Source organism: Triticum urartu, chromosome 6, assembly GCF_003073215.2.
Source record: "Triticum urartu cultivar G1812 chromosome 6, Tu2.1, whole genome shotgun sequence".
Classification (NCBI taxonomy): Eukaryota; Viridiplantae; Streptophyta; class Magnoliopsida; order Poales; family Poaceae; genus Triticum; species Triticum urartu.
Genome location: NC_053027.1, coordinates 551,429,142 through 551,442,129, shown reverse-complemented (window position 1 = coordinate 551,442,129; position 12,988 = coordinate 551,429,142). Strand labels below are relative to the sequence as shown.

Below are 12,988 nucleotides of genomic sequence, written 5' to 3'. Positions count from 1 at the left end.
CCCTTCCAGGAGGCGACAAGCGCGCCCTTGCACGACTTCGCATTGGAGTATTCGTCCGGCACCGTGGTTCTCCGCATCAATCTAATCTCTACTCCTAATGTCTCAGTTGGTAGGTCGTGTTCCGGGTTTTATTTTCGTCCCATCTATTATGGTCTTTTTTTGGTACTTCTTTGGTACTTGCTCTCACCTCCCGCTCAGCCGCAATTAACCAAAAAAAACCCTCCAGCCAAGTACCCCACCCGCCCCACGCGCCCAATCTCCCGTCGCATCCAACTGACCCGAGCGAAAATAAACCAGCAAAAGAAAGCCGGCGGAAATTAACCAGCGAAAAAAATTGCCCCACTCTGCGCCCTGAGCTAGGTTTTGTTCCCTCGAGCGAGAAACAGTCGCCAGACTCTGTGCCCTCCTTCGCCCGCCGCCTCCCTTCGTCCCTTCGCCGCCCCACTCCATCCGCTCCTCCTCTCCCGAGGATACGCAGCAGCGTCCGCCGACGCCGATCCGGGCAGACGCGACCGTCGTGGATCACGAGGATCTGGATGATGGGGCGGCAGAGATGGCCACGGATCTGTTACGGCCACGACGGCGCCGGATCCGCACCCGCAGCATCCGGATGGAGGCCGGCGACGAACCCTACCCTAGCCGTCAGCATCGGGATCCAACCCCTGCTCTCGGTGCCGGGGCAAGGCATATGGGGGTGCTTGCTGCCGCGGTGGACCTCGACGCCGGCGACATCTACAGCATCTCCCTCCCGTCGGGCTGCAGGACCTGTACGCCCAAGGTACACCACGGAGCGGAGCAACATCTGGGACGCGTCGCCCTCACCCTGCCCGAGCGCGTCGCCTCGCCGCCGAGGGCCCAAGGCTCCAAGCGCGCTGCAGCAGCTCGTACTTGCTTAGGATCAGCGGCGCGGTGAGGAAGAACCACAATGCCTGGACGCGTTTGACTCCTGGTAAATCTCAGCGTCTCGAAGAATCAGCAGTACCTCCTGTTTCTGTTTGCGATGGTAAATTGGAATCGAGACTCAGTTTGGTGTCGCTGAAGTGGTTCGTATCCTAGCGACCGGGATCGCGTCCCCGACATTCCACTCGTCGACCCTGACCCTCGATTCGGGACGACGAACCCGGTTCGAGGGTCGCTGCCTCGTTCCCCGATCCCGGCAACTACGGTGCCCATGGAGGATAGGTATTGCTTCATCTTCATATCCAGTATTTCTTCTGGTATGTATCCGATTCGAGCTGCAATTTTTGTCCAGCTACAGTATCATTCTCGTCATAGGCTAACCCCATTTCTCCCAGAACTCGCTGATTGTAGTATCCCGGATTTCCTGACGCAGTCAAGCTGGAGCCTCATCCGCAGCCATTCCCGGATTAGACAATGCACTGCTCATTTTTTCCATTGTATTTTAGTTGCTCTTGATGTTGCTAAATCTTTAGTCATACATCTATATTAAACTGATGTTGAAACACCTTCTCAAACCAATGAGTATATACTTCAAATCGCATCTCACTTTCATGTCTCTTGTGCTACGTAATGGTACTGGTTATTGCCATTGAGAAATTAATAGAAAAGGAGTTTCCTGGTTGAAAAGAGAAATAAATGTTTCTATGATTTCCTGTTTATTTGCTTTCATATTCTGCTACACTTTTCCTCTTAGTTATAAAACACACTCAAAAATCTTTTGTTCTTTTCCACTACAAACACACTCAAAAACCAATGAGCTGAAATTAAATGTATTTCTAACTAAAAGAGAATCAGAATTCTTGGAGCTCATACAGAAAAACAATTGGTGCTCAAACTTGTGTGCATATAGCACCAAATTTTGCAAGCATGCAAGACTTTTTGTTTTTTTACTATTTATTTATTGTTCATGGGGGTACCATGGAGCGATCAAATTTAATGGTTTTGCATATTTGTACACTTCCCCTCTGTAGATAGATACACGAAAAATTCGTCATTGGTTATACTCCATGGTGATAGCTCAACCTCATTTCTGAAATATTTTGGCACAGACGGCTATGACAACCTTGTACAGATGGTCCATCAAGTACACCCAACACCTTTTTTTTCATTGTTCAACATTCTTTGTAGCATTAATTTCTGACAACAGCTAGCTTCCTGGATCAGGAATATGCAAGTTTTCTTATACAAGGTACTGGTCTCAGACACTGTTGTATTCTCTACAGAGTTTCTCATTCTAAAAGAAACTGCAACTATGCAAGAGGTTTATGCCGAAGATTCTTATATTTGCAATTCAAGTTTTGGATATTAGATAGATACTTTATCAAACTGTCCGCCATTTACTTGGAGGTTGGAAATTTTTTTGTTCTTTAAGGAGACTATGTACACCAGAGGAAATCTTCTGTAAATGTTTTAGGTAAACACATCCTATTTACTATTCATACATTGTACCTTTCATTTTTCTTTTGTTTTCATATTTAGTGCTTAAATGACACAACCTGCAGGCATATCCGTGTCGTTTGCTACAATCTACATATATGTGGAGAGTGGTCGGTCATCTGGGGTTGATCCTGGTAAGAATTCTCAGAGATGCTTGGAATACCTGTAGGATGACCATGCTAGAGACATTACTAATTACATTTTAAATAGACATTATATATTATAGTGAGGATAACCCCAAAAGCTGATAGTGTGGTTTTGTTGTGCCAGTTGATTATGAATCAGCATGAAGAGTTTGGAAAATTGGTTGCTATGGGCATGGTGAAATGTGTTTGTTCCACTTCGATCTATTTTAACATCTTTATCTTGGTTAGGGTTAAGGGGGCAGTGATGAAGGTAACACTATGAACTCACGCAATTGAAATAGTCATCACCTTCATTATAATAGCAAATTTATTTTTCTTTGTAGGACCTCCAAAGCAACATAACCAACCATGTGTGATGAAAATAAGGGTAGGTGATTCGTTTCTGACCTCCATGGTGCTGCCATCCTCGGCCACCTGGCGTGAAGGAGCGAACTCGACGATGAAATCGGTGACAGAGAGAAGCCAGTCGATCTCCTTTGTCTTATGTCGTTTCATTAATATTGCTAGGCTGCTGACAGTTATTGTTCAGAAGGCTGATTGTATATTGATCGTGCACTTTGGCTGGCTTTATCCCAATTTAGGATGTTCTTATGGTGCTACACCAATGTACATAGGCTATTACAATGTATGTTCCAGTAGCCTGATTATTCAATATTAAATAGTAATTGTTGCCATTTTAATTTTTTATACATCTAATTTTTCCAGTGGGATATGTTCATTGCAGGGAGATATGGAGGAACCAAAAGACCCAGAAGCTTCATTAAAAATTCAGGGAGGAAACTTGTTTGGCATTTGACGAAATTTTGTTAAAGGCAAGTTGACTCTTTCACTCACTTACCTTGTTCTTTTGGTCTGGATTACTTCTCTAACATTTAAAAAATCACTACTGTAAGGTTTTAGCTATCCTATTGAGTAAATCTCAATCAGTGTTTACATATACATGGCTGGGATAAACATTATCAGAAATAGGTTCATCTCTAGATGTGAGAGGGACAAGTTTCTATAGTATCCTAAAATGAAAGCTTCAAAAATACTTAATAAGAGATCCAATCCATTTTTTCAAAATAGGTGAAACAATATGTTGTGGGTAATAATTTACCGCTGAGAGCATTCCGCTAATCCTATTTCAGGCATGGCTAGAGTGTGTTACAACTAAACAATTTATTGTGCTAATACTTGGAGATCTGGATGCACACGGACAATGAGCACATGTTATCCTCCAGAAGTTGCGCCACATGTTACCCTGATGCATGACAAAAGTGTAGCATTGATCTCAAAGTTGTGCTTGCAATTAACATCTACTTTAATGGTAACATATTCTAGAGCATATCCTTATTTTTTTTAGATTTTTGTTAAAAGTATATCCTATTCATTTTGGGTGATCCTCTTTTCTAAAGATGGAGATTGAAAGGAGGGACAATTCTTATCCTTAGTATCTTCTTGCGTCCATTATCTTTAACCAGTAAGGATTATTCATAGCTTAAGATGACCAATTTGTTTTCTTTAACCAGTAAGGATTATTAATTATTGCTAACGTCTTTTATCACCCAATACATCGCCTATCACTATATTCTGATGATTTGAGACATAATGGGGTACACATATTCTGATGGTTTATCTAGGAGTATGTGATTTTTTGACAGTTTCCCAGCAATTCTACTTTAGTTTTCTTCTTTGCTTTTAGGTATTTGTATGATTGATCAGAACTACATACATAACAATGCCAGGATACAATATAAATTCACATTTTCAAGGCTAGCACATGGAGCGGCAAAAGGGAGGAGGAGCTACCACGGTGGCAGGTAACTCGCGGATGTTCTGAAATTAGTGTAGAATAAGCCTGACTCTATAAGAAAATACATCGGACAATTAGAAAACAAGGAACTGAGAAAAAACAAGAAAATACAGAGACCAAATACTTGCTTGACTGCAACTCTGCAAGACTAAAATTAACGAAAAGCTATATTTTTTAGATGAACAAACAGCTAGGCCAGTTGAGGAGCGATCTCCAGCAGCTCCCCGGTCACTAGAGGAGTCAAAGATTGTTCGTTGAAAGACGGACAAGTGATCTTGTCTGAAAGGAGTAGCGAATGCTGATGTACGTATATTTTTCGTTCAGTGTAATGGAAGTGCAAATTTGTATATACTTTACTGGCATTATTTAGTGAATTTGATCTTATTTAATATATTGGATTTTATACTGTGTTCTAATGGTGCCTCAGATATACTTTTTACAAAAGAAATAAGAAAGTACGAAAAATAAATAGCATACAATATACATGTCTAGCATAGTAACCGAGGTGTAGCATGTCTGCATGTGTTGTATATTGGAGTTTGGTCATGTAGAGAGAAAGGAAGACATGAGGAAAGCTACTGTCTTCTTGCAATATGCAAATGGATGAGGAAAATGAAAGCACGTTTGCTATTTGGTAGTTGCTTGAAATCAATTGTAGAGCAAGTCAATTTCTAGAGATAAATATATGAGGGGTAGAGTACCGAGCTTGACACGGGAAGGCCACGGTTGGCCCCGACATCCTGATGAGGGATCATCAAGAACGAGCTGGAGCAAGCGATGAAGTGGCTCACCACAACGTGACAAGCAGAGACGAGGTGGAGGCCTGATGGTTCCGGGTGTTGGGTGGGTTGTCGGTGCCGGAGAAGAAGTGTGTGTGTGTGTGTGTGTGTGTGTGTGTTTTGGGGGGGGGGGGGGGGGGGGGGGGGGGGGGGGGGTGTCTGAGGAGGGTTCAACATGAGCAATGAAGAAAGAAAAAGAAGAAGAAGACCGCTCCAAAATCAAGTGATGATTTATAAATTATCATGTAACTTCATCGGGAAAATTATCATGCTGGAACCGTGTTTGGTGGCTGCTACGACCCTTGCAGATGAGAGGCCCGATGGTGACCATGACTGGGCAATGTTGCGAAGGGTGATGCGGATGCTGGAACCAACAAACGAGTTTGCTAGAACCGACTACTACCTGAGTTGCAACCAGGCTACGGAATGTTGGAACCTTCGTCGATGAAGTTGCCACCGTAGATGCTTTCTGGATGCTGGAACTGGCAAAGGATTTTGCTGCATCCACGTCGCGACCTTGGGCGTAGGAGCTGTCACCACTACCGGCGGTGTTGCGACAACGGAATGGAGCTACAATCATCGTCGGCGATTCTATAGTGGCGGTGGGAGGGGGCATTTCTCCTGTGCGTGCTGCAACGACTTCATCGGCATATTTCATATCTGAAATGGCCAACATGACGCAACAGGAAAGGAGGAAGAGGGAAGAGTTGCGACGATGATGAGGGTGGCAAGGTGCGACCTGCGGCGAGGTCGGTGGCTGGTGAGGGTGGCTCATGAGGGGCCACGACCCACACTGGGCACGTGCATGAGAGGAGCGTTGTTAACGCAGTGCAGGAGACGTCTCGCGATAGGAGGCAAGGGTGGAAAAGGGTGGATCGCAACCGTTTGGATGTGCTCGATCTAACGACTGGTATGCATGTTTGAATAGTACTTATGTTACACGGGGAGTAATGTAGAATGAAGTGAAACATGGAGGACATGACATCGTGGCAGAGTTAGCTGAGACATGCCAGGGGCGATGTTGAGGCCGGTGGCGGAAGAAATGGCCAAATGGGGTTCCTTAGCGCTAGCGAGGAGGCTGATGGATTTCGTGGAGCAATGCAATGCTGCAGCAACAATTGGGTTCCATTTTCTGATGGAGAAGAACTGATAAACAATGTGTGTACGGTTGGTTTGTTCATCCATTTTATCCTTTCCTTTGTTCATTCATTTAATCCTTCCTTATTCCACTCAACTCAGATTCATTTACTTTTGCACTTACCCATGGTTTAATGGATCGAGAAATTTAGCGACATTACTTGCAACGAGGAATATCATCTTTTTTTAGTAAAACATGATCATGATGAACCAGGAAGATTTTTAAAGTGCCCGTGGCAACGCACGGACATTATAAATTGATTTTTGAAGCACAAAACCACAATAACAGTTGGGAGGGCTGCTTTGTATCCTACGACCCATACCCACACCCGACCACCATCTCCCATTTCCCTCAGTATCACGACCTGATGCGATGTTGGCAGCGCAATTAGTCGGAGGAGGCCAGCGGTGGCGATGACGGATCTGTGATGGGGAAAGGTCGCTCGTCGCCGTGGCACCAGCAATTCCACGATCGCATAATACCCGCATGTTGATGACCTCCAGGACTCTCCGGCCTCCTCCCTCTAGGTACCTCTCCAAACTCTAACCGTTTCTCAGGTTCGATTGTTAGTGTAAATTTCTTTCTATACATGTGAAATTGGAAGTGCATTATGCTTATGTATGCAATAAAAAAATTAAAAGGCCCGTGGCAACGCACGGGCATTGTACTAGTTAATTTACATGTGGTGCTCCTTTTTGTCTTCTCTTGGCATGTCACTAAGGGAGAGTCAATCAATCTAATTAGATTGCGTCCCGATTTTTGGAAAGAGGGGTTTGCGTCCGAATTCTTTTCCTCCAGAGAGATTTGATGCATTTGCTCATGACACTCATAAAGAGTAAATTAATTTATAAGATTGCATCTAATTTTAAGAAAGCGAGAATTTCTTATGGATTATTTCCCTTGGGAGAGATTTACTACATCTTGGCATGGCACCGAGGGAGAGTCAATCAATTTAATCAGATTGTGTCCCAATTTTTGGAAAGAGGAGATTGCGTCCGGATTCCTTCTCTCGGGAGAGATTTGACGCATTTTCTCATGAGACTCATAAAGAGCCAATCAATTTAATAAGATTGCATCTGATTTTAGAAAGAGAGGATTGCTTCTGGGTTCTTTCCTTTAGAAGTATAGATTTGGTTTTTTAATGGGAGAAAGAAAAAAAATCCAGTGGGAGGGGTGGTGGTGGGAGGTGATGCAAAAATACAGACAAAATAGATGATGGTGAGAGGTCAGGCGAAAAACACAGACGAAATTAAACCGTGAAGGGGACGATACCAAGTCCACCTTTAGGAGTAGAGATTCTGCATTGTACAAAATTACAAATCATACCTAGCTAGCAGCTAGTATGTGATAATATGCTAGTTTGTCTCTTGAGTGTATTTCATAATGATATATACTCTCCCAATTTGCCATAGTATACCCCTCCGAGTTATTTGTATATCTCAACATATGCGGTATAAATTGCTTTTAATAGGGACATTTTGGTCATTAAACATTTTCTAGCCAACTATATTCAGTGGTAAAAAAAAAAGACCAACAGGTGTTGTGTGAAATTGAGGAAGTACTGTTCCCGGCCTATATATAAGATGGATCCATCGATTGGTTGATCTCAGGTTTCAGTCAGAACACAAAAATAATATAGATTCAGCGACACTGGCAATGACCTTGCAGTGGTGCTCCTTATTTCTGCACTTAGTTTTTGTAGCAGAGCTGGCACTGGCCGTGGTTTCTGATGCCGCGGTACAAATCGATCCCAAAGACATTAAGATGACCATACAGGTACATATGGTCTCCATCTGATAATTTACCTTCTCTTTTGATTTTGTTCTGTTTCTGACATGCCATTGTATCTATGTGCATACCCCTGTATGTATGCATGTTGCAGAGCAAAAATGGTGAAACAATCGATTGCGTTGACATCTACAAGCAACCGAGCCTGAATAACCCATTGTTAAAGGACATCAAACACGAGGTTTATGATCCTTAAATAATGCATTTAAATAATTAGCCAGTGAATTTTCTGGCAACGTTCTGCCTTTGTCCTTCCTATCCAATTTTTTGTGCATACATAGTACACACCTTTTTTTCTTTTGAAACAAGTGACGCAGTGTATAGATTAAGAAGTGGATCTATAATTCATCTACAAACTTGTGTACGCATGACGCTAAAGCTGGATGCATGCAGATAATGAGAGATATAGCCAGGGTCGTGGCAGAGCAACAAGACGAGGAGACGCATGCGGCGGCCGTGGAGCAGGAATGGCACAAAAGCACAAGGCAGTGCCCCATAGGGAGTATCCCCATCCTAAGGGAGAACCCCTCCATTCCTGACCGCACTGGTCTTTTGCCAACACCGCTCCATGACAATGACAATGCTCCTCCGGGCCCCAGACCCAAGGTCTCTCTCTTCTTTTAAGTTTGTATATACACTTTATAGAGTTTGACTTGACATAAATCTGATACCCGAAGTAAAAAGAACCGAAGAAAGTATATTTTGCACTTGCAATTTGTTGATCCCGAGACAAGTTAAGTTGTGGCCTTGGGTTTTGATTTTGGTGCAGATTGCTATAGCGATTGCTGCGAATGGGCCGTACAGTGGAGCTTATGTACTGCTGCCGGTGTGGAAGCCGGCACGCGTCCGCGACTTGGAAAGCAGCGCGACCTTTCTAGTCATGGCTGGCACCGTGAATCCTGATTTCAACCCTTCACCCGGCGTGTTACCGCCGGACATGACCAACCAGATAGCCATTGGCCTCTATGTACGTACACGTGGGCTGGCACCATGGCATACATACATACATATAATTAAGTTTTTTAGGGTAGTAGTATATGTTACGACTTAACATGATCGATAATAAGAACGTATGTGTCTGTACGCATCCAGGCTCATCCCGGAGGAGACCATAATCCTGAGTTAAGCATATACTATACGGTGAGCGTACGCTGTATGAACTATATATATATATATATATATATATATATATATATATATATATATATATATATATAGTTATCTGAATCTTACATGATCTTATTTGACATTTTTGAGATGTATATAGCCCGATGGCGGCAGGACCGTGTGCTTCAACTTGAACTGCGGAGGGTTCGTTCAAACAAATAGAGCCATCGTCCTCGGTGCTAGCCTCGTCAATGGTGCATCCGGTGTAAATGATCATGTACCGTACGTGCTAGTCAGTATACACAAGGTACGTGTACATAATGTTTGGCAAGAATTATTGTTTGCATTTGGGATAATGATGGACAGGTTGATTGACCACTAGTTACACTAATGAATGTGCAGGACCCTGCTGGGCCTTGGCACGTGCTGGTGAACGACACGGAGCTGGGCTACTACCCTCGGCCCATCTTCCCATGGATGTTCCCGGAGGCCGCAGCCAACTTGGTGGGTGGCTCTGTGTTCAACAGATGGCCCGGCGGTAAGCACACCGACACCGTCATGGGCAATGGACGACGGCCCCACGGCGACGACAAGCCTGCTGTTGCTAAGGGTTATGTGGCTGTCAACCTCGCCGGAAACCCTTTCAACGACATTCCCGACATCATTGTCCACGCTGCGCCCAACTGCTATGATGTCGACATACTCGGCCAAAACAACGACACTGTAGGCATCAACGTTGCATTCGGTGGATCCGGTGGAGCCAACTGTGCTTAGCGACCCGCCTAGCTAAGCTAGCTAAAAGCGCTGTTTACCTGCATGCCTGCACAAAAGCTTCCTAGCTAGTGGGCAGTGCGTTTAAGAATTAGACGCACAATTTAAGAGATAAAACATTTTGAATATAACATATGTATGAAAATGAAAAAAACTTTCGGCTAGGACAAGTGCGCATATGCAGCGCGTCATTTGTCGTAACCCCACAAAGTGAAAGTGATCCTTGAAAGAAGTACTCCATGATTTCGGCATAACTCTGTCCTCTCCCCGATCCATCATACAGAACGGGCCCACATGTACTGCTCACAATACCGGACTTCATAACCGGCCGTATTTCCCCAGAATACACTGAGGCACATATCCTCAAGCATTTACCTTTGTCACAGATAACGCAAGCATCTATGCTGGAGCGCCATAGATCCACGTCCTAAATGTGTTTTCTAGTATATAAGAAATGGTCTACATTTTATTTTGTGTTTTGAGACATCCAGTGTTTTATGTACTCTTCCCTGCTCTATGACAGTACATAACAAAATACAAGGAAAAGGGACAAAAAAGGCCAAGAGTCCAGGCCTGGACAACAAGATGCTTGTTGGAGTAGAAGGAAATGAAAAATACCTGAATCCAGAAGCCTGATCGGGAGGCTGAAGGGAAAAGCATGGTTGAACATCATGGTATACACACTATTGGGTCTAAAATATAACTTTTGCTAAAATAAAAATTAGCTAAAATGGTAAACAGAAAACACCCTAGTTATAACCCATCATTTATATCTCATGATTTTATTTTATTTCCTGGAAAAGATAGTTCACGCCAAGTTCATTACTTCTAAAATAATGAACCGCAGTGACAAAGTTTCAGTCATACCCTCCCTCATGTTGCAAAAGAAGTTGGGACTTTAAACAAGGCACAGACCTTCGCAACCAAAGTGAAAAACGAATAAATGACAATGGCTTCATGCACTCGAAGTTCGATAGTTTCACAAAATTCAAATGAGCAGTACTGAGAGCGAGGAAACCAAACTATATACATGAGACAACAGCTGAGCTATGTATTCAAGCCCCCCCCCCCCGCGTGCACATATCATTAACGGAGGACAAAGCTTGATTAATACACAATACAATGCACATTATTCTAATTAGATACACATTTTAGGACAAAAATTTAGAACAAACCTACCATTAGTTGGTCTTGAATACACAGGCCAAGTTGATGCGCACCGCGTGCATGCTCAAGCTAGAGGAGATGCGGATCTCGAGCAGCAACAAACCCCTCGTTACTTGCGTCCAACAATGTATCATACCCATGCGCAGTGAAACCGCAAGGATCATGCTCCAGAAGGAAGATCGTCAAACCTACCCGCGACGTAGAAACAACGATGGCGCATGCTCGGCGGATGGCCGGCCTTCTTGGCTCCACCGCGGTACCATCTCCTCCTTTCCATTGTCGCCAAATAGCGAAGTAATGGACTGTGTAATGGCGATCGCCAGCCTCACGCCTACCAGCGTGCACAATTGTGCCATGTCATCGACGGTGACGCGACACCTTCATCTCGAAGCACTATGCAGGAGGGACGATGTTTGTGTCAATGTCAGCCCCAAGAAGACAAGCAGCAGCCAGATGGCCATTGTTGAGCCAACAACGTTGAAAATCTGGTCCACGGACTTGAGATCGTATCCTGTTTATAGAAGGCATCATTTTCAAGCTGGTTTGAAAGTAGTAAATTAATAGTAACATGTCTAATAATCTTTTACATAATAATAAGTCAAACACTTCATTATATAAGCTAAGAGCTATTGAAGCATAATATGAAGAGTGCACACACAACATTTAGAATTCAAATATAATCAAAATCTTAGGATAAAATTTGCCAGAGAACGTCATTACGGGTATGCATCTTAAGAAAAGTCAAGACATACCCATGAGACTTAGCGGTGCACGCGTCTCGCCTTGACCATAGGATGCATATTCCTGTAGGAAGTGAGGAGGGTCATCGCTCGGTTGCTTTTGCTACCAAACAAAAATTTAAAAGATTAAAACAATGTCATACAATGATAGAAAAGCTGATAGAGTCAACCTTAAAAAGAAGTGGCAAGCATCAAACTAATTTTTTTAACTAATACTCCATCCGTTTCTTTTTAGTCCGCATATAAGGTTTGGTCAAAGTCAAACTTTATAGAGTTTTACTAACTTTATATTAAAAAATATAATCATTCACAATATGAAATCAATATTATCAGATGCACCATGAAACGTATTTTCTTATTATATAGTTTGAGTATTGTAGATGTTCATATTTTTTTATGTAAATTTGGTCAAAATTTGTGTAGTTTGACTTTGACCAAATCTTATATGCGGAGTAAAAAAAAATGGAGGGAGTACTAATTCAACATGCCTTAGCCATGTTCTTGTCAAGACAAGCATGGGTTGCATTGCAACTCTATGTGCACAAGTGCTCTTAGGTCCAAAGGCGGAGGTACGTACTTTTAGGGGGGGGGGGGGGGGGAAGCCTTGAAGAGAACTTGAAGATCTGTTTTGAAGGACTTAGATGAGGAAAATTTAGCCTTTTAACCCCAAGGTCTTCCGGTGACAATTGGTTGTGATGTGATACTTTCATCTCGACGGGACGATGTTTGTCTCAACATAAGCCCTAGGAAGGCAAGCAGTAGCCCGATGCCCACCTTTGCCGCACAACGTAGAAAATCGGGTTCACGGACTTGAGATCTTTCCTATTTACAACATCTCCAAGGTGGTACGAAAGTGGTAAATAAACAGTAAAATATATGAAGAACATATTTTCAAATACATGTTTTGAACATTTTTCCCAGTACATGATAAACATTTTTCAAATACATTTGTACATGTTTTTGAATGGTACAAAACAATTTTTACATTATACAAACGTCTTTCAAAAAATGTCACAAACATATTTTTGAAAATGTGAATATTTTCTAAATATGCCAAGACCTTTTTTTGAATGGCACAACATATTTTTTCAATTTTTTAAACTTTTTTTAATTGGTAGATCATGTGAGTCTTTGTGAATGACCACAATTACTTTCTTTTG

At 42.8% G+C, this 12,988-nt stretch overlaps 1 protein-coding gene and 2 long non-coding RNA genes across 11 annotated transcripts; all 3 read left to right on the top strand.

Annotated features, from left to right (window-relative positions):
* The first annotated feature begins 321 nt into the window (after positions 1-321).
* Positions 322-3,360, top strand: LOC125515234. 9 transcript variants are annotated; one of them, XR_007286887.1, is made up of 6 exons: positions 322-949; positions 1,057-2,374; positions 2,463-2,531; positions 2,668-2,793; positions 2,867-3,168; positions 3,268-3,358. It is a non-coding gene; the product is annotated as an uncharacterized LOC125515234 (long non-coding RNA). The 9 variants fall into 9 exon arrangements; XR_007286884.1 differs by having other exon boundaries at positions 1,042-2,374; XR_007286888.1 differs by having other exon boundaries at positions 322-1,182; positions 1,296-2,374.
* A 313-nt stretch (positions 3,361-3,673) lies between these two features.
* LOC125515236 lies at positions 3,674-4,753 on the top strand. The gene is made up of 3 exons (XR_007286889.1): positions 3,674-3,852; positions 4,271-4,345; positions 4,517-4,753. It is a non-coding gene; the product is annotated as an uncharacterized LOC125515236 (long non-coding RNA).
* A 533-nt stretch (positions 4,754-5,286) lies between these two features.
* On the top strand, positions 5,287-10,143 carry LOC125512899. Its single transcript, XM_048677967.1, has 7 exons — positions 5,287-8,031; positions 8,138-8,224; positions 8,437-8,649; positions 8,813-9,010; positions 9,136-9,183; positions 9,311-9,457; positions 9,553-10,143. Exons 1-7 carry the CDS (start codon positions 7,912-7,914, stop codon positions 9,922-9,924), a joined length of 1,185 nt encoding a protein of 394 aa, XP_048533924.1. The 5' UTR covers positions 5,287-7,911; the 3' UTR covers positions 9,925-10,143.
* Positions 10,144-12,988: the final 2,845 nt, after the last annotated feature.

Coding starts and splice junctions, on each gene's coding strand:
- LOC125512899 (XM_048677967.1), top strand. CDS start 7,912: ATGACCTTGCAGTGGTGCTCCTTATTTCTGCACTTAGTTTTTGTAGCA. Junction 8,225..8,436: donor TAAAGGACATCAAACACGAG/GTTTATGATCCT, acceptor GGATGCATGCAG/ATAATGAGAGATATAGCCAG. Junction 8,650..8,812: donor CTCCGGGCCCCAGACCCAAG/GTCTCTCTCTTC, acceptor ATTTTGGTGCAG/ATTGCTATAGCGATTGCTGC.